Below are 10461 nucleotides of genomic sequence, written 5' to 3' on the forward strand. Positions count from 1 at the left end.
AATGTTCTTAAATTAGATTCCATTAAGGATTCAAATGTTTCTTTACTCTGATTATATTAAAAGCATATTAAAATTATTTGTTTCCTAGTGTTATGATGTTTACAACTGTGTGTAATGCAACTGTAAAAAAGTCAGTGTGTGCATGCAACAGACATTGCCTCTAACAACAGTTATGTACATTTATTTTCCCTTATAAAGGCACTTAGTTAGAGAGTTGTTTCGATGAGAATGTTTGCAATGTAGACTATTGCATTTTTTCAGAATATAACTGTGATTTGTGCAGTCTTTAAAATCACAGCTTATCCAAGCAGGCCAAACAAAAGGTGTGGCTTGCTTGTGAAGATGATGTTCTCCATCCCTGTACTTCCTTCACTGCAGGCAGTCTGCAGAGTCAAGATAAGTGCTCTGCCGGTGATCTACAGAGCTAAATTGATGAAAAAGGGGTTGGCAGTCCTCAATAAGCCTTAAGGTTAATAGTGTTTCATTGGCTGAAAAAAAATTATAATCTCTATTCCCTTAACAAAAGGAAACAGAACAAATTGCATGTTTTGAGGAAATCTCTTGACTTTAATTCAGCTGAAATACAATGGCATCTTTTTTTTAGCTACTAAGAACACAGATGCAGTATGGTTCTCATTCAGAAGAAGACTTAATTGAGTAATTTACATTCTTCCACAATTAGGATTCACTTGAAAACTCAGCTGGTTTTCATGTAGACTTAAAGAACCTTTAATCAAAAGAACAGGTTAGCCTCGCAATCTTCCTAGCTTCTCTCTGAGTTTGTTTTCACACCAGGGTTTTGTTAAAATATGATGTTAAGGTTGTAAATATATTGAAAGTAACTAATCATTCAGTGTAGAAGCGGATTATCATTTTTAACATTGTATTGGCTGGTCACGGTTTGAACTGACCTTAGCATTACTACTCCTGCTTCTGCAAGCTTGGATGAGCAGCTGAACTTCAGAAGGTAGCTGGGGAAACAGATGGCCTCAGAGGTAGAAACCAGCTTAAGGACTCCTTTTCCTCTTCTTACTCACTTGTTTTCACTCTACAGTTTGCTGTGTCTCCAGTCGAACTGGTGCAATTATTTGTGAACTGAGGATCCAGTTATATATGCCCCGGTCAGAACTAATGTGTGACCTTCTGCCACAAAATGCTTATTATATTGCATTGTATTGTATTAAATTAGATTATCTAAGTTTTTCCCACAACTGCCTTACACCGCATGTCCCACAGCTTCCACTCAAGCAGGCAGTGGGATGAGCAGGCCACAGCTGAAGGGCAAGGCAGGGAAGCAGGGCTGCCTCCTTCAGTCACACCCAGCACCAAAGCATGGCCTAAAGTGGCCCAGACTGAAAGTGCCCCTTGTTTGATGTTTTGTTTGTTTGGATTTTATTTTTGTTTGTTTTCTGTTTTTTTTTCTTCTGAAATGTTTTTAAACAGGATCAGTTTTATCAGCAGTAACCAACGACCGGTGGGGCAAACAGCTGGGGCCCGCTGCTGCCTCCCTGCTCGCCTGCGTCACGCCACCACTGTTAGAACCGGTGAGAGCAGGGCGGCCCTGCCCCAACAGCCGCCGCTGTCCTGCCACCATCGGGTCAGACTGGTGGCCTCAGTGAGGAGAGGCAGTGCCCCAGAGGGAGCCATGCAGGTGGGCACAGAGGGTCACCCCAGCCCTGAGCTGTCCTGCTGGGGCAGCAGCTGAGACCGAGGGCAATGAGGGAGTTGAGGTGGGGACGCCAAGGAAATGGGGGAGGCTACAGGTGGGAGCGGTTGGGGCCGAGAGAGGTGCTGGGTGCTGTGAGAGCCCTGTCGTGCTGCCTGAGGCAACCGCCGCACCTGCTGGGTGGAGAGAGAAGGGTGAGGTGGTGGGGAGCACAGGAGCAGAGCCGGCCACTGGGGAGGGCTCCCTCGGCATGGCCAAGCCTGCCGCAGGGCCCCACGGGGCAGAGAGAGCTGGTGTCATTGCCCTGGGCCTGCGTAGCCTTCCCAGCTGCTGTGGGGGTCCTGAGAAATGGCAGACGGGGGTTTTCTTGTGCAAATACATCAGGAAACTCTGAGTTTCTAATGGTTAAGAATTAACCATCATTAGTGCCCTGTAAGAATAACAAAACACTACGCTTCGATAGCTGGACGATCGTAGGTGTAGCATATTTTAAAAACATAATTGAGAATTTGTTTCATGTCATTCGCCAAAAAAACCAGAACTTTTTAAAATTAAATTTACCAGAAGTGTTATTTACACTTAAGGATTGAAGTTATCCAGCCTGTGGGTTCCCAAACTTGATCTATGCATTACCCCTGGCAAAGCTGCTGGTAATTAACATTATCATTGGCAGCAGTGAGAAGTGTCATGAGAAGTTTTTTCACTTGGGATTGTGGCCTGCTAGTGGAGTAATACTGCTTCTGCAGCCTAGCTTCATACTCCGAAACCAATTTACGTTGGATCACTTTTGCCATTGCTTGGCTCCTTTGCATTCTTACCATCAAATATCTTCTGAAATTTTGACACACATTTTCATTTATTTCCTCTGTGCATATTACTGCAATCTTAAACTAATCACTTAACACCAACTTTTTAAACATTATTTAACGCAATTTGATAAAAAATTGTTAAAGTTTTGCTAGCTTCTGATCTCCTCTTCCCTGAGACTGGAGTTCAGATTTATCAGAGAGAGATACCTGTTTCTGTTACGCTTACTGTGATCTAGGATTCTTGATCCAGGTTTTTTTTGCTTTTACGTTTTGTAGATGTAACAGCATCTAGAAAATGTCCAGTGTACAACTGGTTACACCAACCTATTGAATGTTAAAAACATTAAATAGAAGTAGTATAAAATACACCATTTAAGTAAAATACTGTGCAAAGATTTTATGTAGGACCTAAATTTACAGAAAAACATAAAATGTCAAAAACTTTCCTGGCAAAAACTGGCCAGAGCTAATCCTCTAAGTTACCTACATTCCAATTCTGTTTCAGTAGTCCTTTTTGTTGCATGGTTTTGAAATTATTTGTCCAGTTATGATGATGATTTTTATTATGTTTTTTAATGCCTCCTGATTCTTCATAATCCTGCTATGGAGAAGGATTTCCATTCTGTGAAGTGGAGAAATCTGATCCTGACTTAAGTCAGGAAATCGTACACTAAAGCACTTGTGTGGAGGCCAAAGTGCATGTGAATCACTCGTGTTTCTTGAGTGGTTCCCTTGGAGGTGTAGTCCTCTTAGTTCTGTGGATTTTTTTGATACCCTGACTGTACCTAAGTCAAAATTCATCTTTGGTGAAGGCTTGAAAACTTGCAGTAAGGCTGACTGTAAGAATTTTTTATGTAAGTAAACCCTGGGGAATTACACTACCGCAAAATCTTCATTTGGGTTTTTCCTATTCCAGACCCGTCAGTGACCATCTAATTCATTAGGTTATGTATGGAGTCTCTCTTTTATTTTTTCCAATGGATTATATCAATTACTTTTCAATCAAAGAAGGAGAAAACATTACTTATTCTCAATTCTTTATCTACGTTTTCATATATGGATAAAGTTAAAGTAAGTTTGCTAGTATATTTCAAAGTCTTGATGACAAAATATGGTAGTATGTTACAGAACATAATTAATTTTCCAAATATTATAATTAACTATTTACAATGGAGTTGTCATTTCTAGTCCAAAATCTGGGTATTGGAGCTTTGCAGAAGAAATCAATTAAAGTATTCTGGTATGAAAGCTCTGCTTTATCTTAGCAATAAGGAACTAGATGTTTGCAAAGCCAGAGTGCTCCACTAGTAGTGAATATCGGTAGCCGCACCCTTGCCTGCAGTTTGCTGAGCCCATGCATTAGGACTGTTGCAGGAACTGCCATAACTATTGCCACTTCCTTTCCACTCCAAACCCTGCAAAGTCTTGCTTCCTCACTCACGCCAGAAGAAACTGGCAAAGGTAAGAGTCTTCTTGCAAACCCACTGTACTTAACTTTCTTGTCAGCAATAGCTTGATTCTATTTACTGTCTTTGTGGTTTTCCCAAGTATGTTTTCACCTAAAATGCAAAGCACTTCTTTTACCTTTGTGAAATTCGTGGAGGCGTGTGTAGTATTTGAATTAGAATTTGTTTCATTACACTCATGCTAAATTTTGTACAAGAGATTTGTTGAATAAAAATGAGGCAGCCGTTGGCTGGAAAGGCCAATGTAGTACTCATGGGCACGGTAGTAATCCAGTGGAAATCCTGGATGTTTCCTCAGGTAGAATTTTTGTAATGTACTGTTTGTTAACCTGATGCTGCATTATTATGGAATTATGAATATCATTCAATATTTCTGATATATAAATATTTATACAGAGATTTCATTATGAAGGTTTTCAAACAAGTCATTATTTCAGGGCCAAAAATACCACACTTTTTGATTAACAACCTGTTTTAAAATCTGCGTTACTACTTTTAATCCATATGAGAGGCCTCCTAATGTGTTGCTGTTCTACCATGCCAACACCGGTCCAGTTACAATAAACAGATTATTTTAATGTGACAGTTTCGGTAGAAATGCAGTCTCATAAATAGCATGCAGTTCCTTTATCTTAACCATTTAATTAAAATTAACACTAATGTAGACTTAACACCTGCAGAAGTCCTGTGTTACAAACATGGTGTATGAAGTAGCTTATGTTGACACATTAATATTAATCATTCATTTAAAATAAAAAGGTTTTTTTCTTCTGATTCTAGGCATGCTTTTACATGCTTATTCACAGTGACAATACCTTATTCTTAGTAGTAACATAAAAATACTGATACAAAAATCTTGCCTGTATAAAGCTGTATTTCTTTAAGTGTGCTTAATTAAGCAGTGTATAGTTTTGAGTTTCTGACGTAGGCTTCCATATACGTTTTAGACAATTTTTAGCTGATATTTTGGAGACTGATTTTTTTATCTATGCTTTGAGTTTTCTTTCTCTCCTATTTTCTTGCTGTTTGCTGTTCAGAAGTGAAAAATGACAAATGAAAATCCATTCTAGAGAATGGTCCATGAAGGTATTGCAGCCCTTAAGTAATCATTTCCTTTTGTTACATCCTTAATATATGTCAAAATGAAAAAGGGCTGGTTTTGGTTTAAAAAATTTGTTGACCGATTTTCAATTTGTTGACCGGAAAAGACCGATTTGTTGGTTTAGTTCTGTTTCATAATATTAAAACAGCATACAAATGAAGATACTGAGTGGAATGACATACTGAGAGATTTTGGAATTCTTCCTCCAAAAGAAAAACCAAAAGATGAAATCGAAGAAATGGTTTTACACTTGCAGAAAGAAGCAGAAGGCAAGTAAAATTGAAAACATATACCATTAGCGTAATAAAATTTGAAAAGCTGAGTTATTTTCAATAATGCTTTTTGTAACTTAAACATTGAAAAATAATTATATTTTTATTTTTATTATTTTCACATGCTTATTTTAAAAAGGGTTCTGAATTAAACATACAACACACTTAGTGACAAACATTATGGCATATAACATGTACAGATAACTCATTTTCATTATTTCATAAAGGAAACAGTCAGTATAAGCAAGATTCACATTCTGAAAAACTGGTAGTAATCCACTCCTATATTTCTGTATCTTCCTGTATACTTACAGTTAAATAAATTTCATTTTTTCTCTCTCTTACCCACAGCTATGCAAAAGTTGACTAATTTCTGAAATTAGTACATCTTCTTCTTTCATTAGTTCCATGTCTGTGTAATACTTTTCATACATTTAAAATGTTTGAAGACACTTTGGAGAACAAAAGGTGACTAATTTTTTGTTTGTTATTTCTAGTGAAACCATATGAAAGAATGAATCTTGAAGAATTAAAGGAAGCTGAAGATGACTTTGATGAGGCTGATAGGAAAGCTATTGAATTGTACAGGTATAGTAAGATATTTCTATCCAGATTAACAGTGCACATGTCACTATTGTACATGTGCATGCTCCTGAAACATAAACTCAGAATCTTTTGAACAGTAATGTCTGCTGACTGACACAACTGCCTTCTTTCACCTTCCACTCCTTTGCCAGCAGACAGCACTCACATTACTGTCCTACATCTTCCTGATTGTCAGTGGCAAAGAGATGCAGTTTACACTATATTTTACTTTGACGTTTTGTTAGAACAAAATTATTCCCCTTTTAAAATACTTAATTTAGTCTTAAAGCTGGATATTTAAAAGAAAAAGAATAGAAGGGGCCACAGTGGGAACCACTGTTACACATCCTCAGTTCAGCTGAAGATGGATCGTGCTACTGTATGTTTAGAGGCGTTGCATGTTTGAAGTGTTGTATACTCAACATTTATCTGTTACACAAGGAGGGTTCATTCTCTGTTTCCCTTATTAAACTGCACCTCTCGTTCTATCACTCTGAAAAGACTTTCTGCCAGTCTTTAGGAGTTAGAGCAATAAAGGAGAAGTTCTGTATCCCATTTTCTCTCATCTCTTCTGGATAGCAATTTCTGTAGATTTCAAGCCAGGAGGAAATGTACAGTTGGTCACGGGTATCCCTTTTCTATCATGTTGCACAAGAACTTTAGGAAAAACAGGGTCCCAACATACATGGCCCCAACTTTGTAAAAGATACTGAGTTTGTGCATATGGAGTGTGTGCCACCTATATCAGGATGGCATGCCGTTAAAGAAAACTATATATCAGTGCTGGAACCAAAGTATTTAGTATTTTTAATTGATAATTAAATACTTAGTCTGAGTATTATGAACAAAATACATCTCTGCCTTTTGGATAGCACTCATTTCTGGTACAGTGTGCTTTCTAAATATATTATTGAAATAAAAGTGCAACGTAAAATTTATTATGAATTACAGTTTCACTGTATCATACACTGCAGTTTCTGTGCTGGAATGGTGCTGGTTGATAAACTTGCGTGTTTTTGAAAGATGTTTATCCAGTCAGCTGTGGACCCCTAATACACAACTGCTGTGTTTATTTTGCTTCTTATCTAAGATTAATTTTAATGGCTTTTCTGTTTCTTACTTTGTGAAAATATTTGTTTGAAGTTTATACAGAAGGAAGGCTCAGGGGAGATCTAGTCAATGTCTATAAATATCTGAAGGGAGGGTATAAAGCAGATAGAGCCAGGGTGTTTCCGGTGGTGCCCAGTGACAGGATGGGAAGCGACGGGCACAAACTGAAACACAGGAGGTTCCCTCTGAACATCAGGAAACACTTTTTTACTGTGAGGGCGACCGAGCACTGGAGCAGGTTGCCCAGGGAGGCTGTGGAGTCTCCATCCTCAGAGATGTTCAGAAGCCGTCCAGACATGTTCCTGGGCAGCCTGCTCAAGGCTGACCCTGCTTGAGCAGCGGGGTTGAATCAGATGACCTCCAGAGGTCCCTTCCAACCTCAGCCATGCTGCGATTGTGTAATTCTGTGATATACCATATACTGTTCTTAGGTGTAACTGTGGCACAACCTTATTCAACTTTTTAATAGGAGTACACGAATCATTTTACTTACAGTACCATGCAGAGTCAATGTGGTTTACGAATTCAAGCTCAGAAGACTTTGGCAGCTTGTATGGAGACTTAGTAATTTTAGCTATACTGGACATTCACGTGTATATTTTTGTAGGTATTTTACAAAGTACTCTGCTGAGTTCTGCAGAGATTTGTACTGTAACTAAGAAAAATGAGACGTGCAGTTTACACAGAATAAAAATGCTAATATGATCAAAACATTCCCTCTGTCTAGATTCTACCTGTACTTACTGCTTTTGCTTTGTTAAAATGACTAAAACAATTCTGGTTCTAACACTGTGTATCTAGTGCTGTATTCTCATAGGAAGATAATCACATAATTATGTGGAAGTTGTGAACCTAAATTATCATGCATTGTTGCTAGAGTATAATAACCTTGCACATATATTATTTAATCTTTTTTGAAAAAGCCACTTCTACTGTGGCTTTCAGTTAATAAAATTAATAGCTGCTTTTAGTTCAACAAAGCTCAGTGAGGCATTTTCCTTTTCTACCTTGTAATATTTTTATAGATGAAGACTGCCATCTACTGTTTTTACATTCCAGTTTTCATGAATTATTTTAAAATTGTCTCATAAATATTTGTATAAGTACTAGTAGTTCTTCCTCAAACTAGTCTCATTTTCAGAATCAGAAAAACAATTAGTACCTTCTTTAATTTTTTCTTGCTTTGTCTCAAATGATAAACCCTTGTGCAACATGTTTGTTACTCAAGTTTCCCAAATCTGATACTGAGGAACATAAGTCTAAGAAAATGTATTTTAATGTTATCTTATTGAATAAAGATTAGCATAGAAGCCTTTCTAGCTCTGAAATTACATTAGAAGACCTTGAGCTAAAGGGTTACTCAAAACATTTTTAAAGGTAATTAGAGATGCACTAGATATTATTTTAAAATTTATTTAAGATGTTCCAAATGCTTATTTTTATTATTACTTTTTAATTAGGCAGCAACGCTTGCAAGAATGGAAATGTCTTCAGAGGATGCAAAAGTATGGGGAGCTAAGAGAAATTTGTGGAGCGCAGTATGTAAAGGAAGTTACAAACGCTCCAGAGGATGTTTGGGTTATAATTCATCTTTATCGGTCAAAGTAATTACTTTCTTGTTTAAGATGTTGAATACTTCAATACAGAGAATTGAACTGGTAATTAAGAAGCAATACCAAGAAAAATGAAATACAATAGGCTAATGACATAGCAATTGTTTGGAGGCAATGGAATCACAGAGCATGGGACCTCCTTGATTTGTTAATTCACTTTGTGAGAGTTAATCACTTCACCTTTGTTCAATTATATGAAAGATTTCTTTTCCTATGTATGCTTATCACCACGTACCGAAACTCACTGAGATTTCTGAATTTCATAGAATCATAGAATCATTGAGGTTGGAAAAGACCTCTAAGATCATTGAGTCCAACCGTCAACCCAACACCACCATGCCCACTAAACCATATCCCTAAGTGCCTCATCTACTCGTCTTTTAAATACCTCCAGGGATGGGGACTCCACCACTTCCCTGGGCAGCCTGGTCCAATGCTTAACCACTCTGTCAGTAAAGACATTTTTCCTCACATCCAATCTAAACGCTACAACCTCCTTTCAGGTAGTTGTAGAGAGCGATGAGGTCTCCCCTCAGCCTCCTTTTCTCCAGGCTAAACAACCCCAGTTCCCTCAGCTGCTCCTCATAAGACTTGTTCTCCAGACCCCTCACCAGCTTCGTTGCCCTTCTCTGGACACGCTCCAGCACCTCAATGTCCTTCTTGTAGTGAGGGGCCCAAAACTGAACACAGTATTCGAGGTGTGGCCTCACCAGTGCTGAGTACAGGGGCACGATCACTTCCCTACTCCTGCTGGCCACACTATTTCTGATACAGGCCAGGAAATTTCACTGAGAAAGTGGTGTCCACTGTCTGTGCTAAGGGAAGTTCATTTGCAGACTCTTCTCTCAGCAGGAGTGCTCTAACAGGATTATTCTACCTTTATTTCCCCTTTGACTCGAGCAAATCAAAAGCCCAATAGGAAAAGTCTCAGTTATGAAAATTGAGGAAAGCTAGGGAATTTGTTAGTTTATCAGTTCCCCAATAAATTCTCTAATGGTAGCAGAGGTTGTGACAGGATCCAGGAGAAATGTCAAAGGACTCCCATGACCAGTTCAGCATATTTTAGCAACTCTATTAGATGTTTTTCAAAAGCACTGAGAATTAGTATGGAATGTTTAATGCATTTTTTAGATTTAGACCAGCTTTCTCCTTTCCTTCTTTTAAAGCCTGTTGGGAGGAGGAAGCTTCTTTGATTCTTCTCAATTGTCAGGAATTGAGTATTATTTCCAGGAGCAATAAGAATAGGTCAGTCAAATTATGTTATGGTCTAGACAAGTGGTCTGTGCAGTGGGTGGGGAACTGGCTGACAGGCTGCACCCAGAGGGTGGTAGCAAGTAGCTCCTTTTCAAACTGGCAACCTGTCACAAGTGGGGTCCCCCAGGGATCGATATTGGGCCCAACGCTGTTTAGTATCTTCGTAAGTGGTCCAGATGATGGGATCAAGTGTACGCTGATGAAGTTTGCCCGTGATACCAATCTGAGTGGGGAAGTGGACACTTCAGAAGGAAGAGCCACCCTGCAGGAAGGCCTGGATAGGCTAGAAGAGCGGGCTAACAAGAACCTTATGAAGTTCAACAAAGACAAATGTAAGGTCTTGCACCTGAACATAATTCAGGAGTGCAGCACAGGCTGAGATCTACCCAGCTGGGGAACAGCTCTGTGGAAAGGGACCTGGGGGTCCTCATGGACAACAAGCTCAATATGAGTGAACAGTGTGCTGCTGCGGCAAAGAAAGTGCAGCACACTGAGATCTACCCAGCTGGGGAACAGCTCTGTGGAAAGGGACCTGGGGGTCCTCATGGACACCAAGCGTGAACAGTGTGCTGCTGCGTGCTGCG

At 38.9% G+C, this 10461-nt stretch overlaps 1 protein-coding gene across 1 annotated transcript in view; it reads left to right on the forward strand.

The window, feature by feature from the left end:
• The first annotated feature begins 1716 nt into the window (after window positions 1-1716).
• The window catches only part of PDCL2 (phosducin like 2), a 10836-nt gene continuing 2091 nt past the window's right edge, over window positions 1717-10461 (forward strand). The window contains exons 1-4 of the mRNA XM_009277452.2: window positions 1717-1860; window positions 5192-5312; window positions 5813-5903; window positions 8471-8614. Of these exons, the coding sequence (XP_009275727.2) occupies window positions 1717-1860; window positions 5192-5312; window positions 5813-5903; window positions 8471-8614 (500 nt within the window). The remainder of the gene's footprint in view (window positions 1861-5191; window positions 5313-5812; window positions 5904-8470; window positions 8615-10461) is intronic.

This window comes from Aptenodytes forsteri, unplaced genomic scaffold (genome assembly GCF_000699145.1).
Source record: "Aptenodytes forsteri isolate BGI_AS27 unplaced genomic scaffold, ASM69914v1 Scaffold65, whole genome shotgun sequence".
In the NCBI taxonomy this organism is placed as follows: Eukaryota; Metazoa; Chordata; class Aves; order Sphenisciformes; family Spheniscidae; genus Aptenodytes; species Aptenodytes forsteri.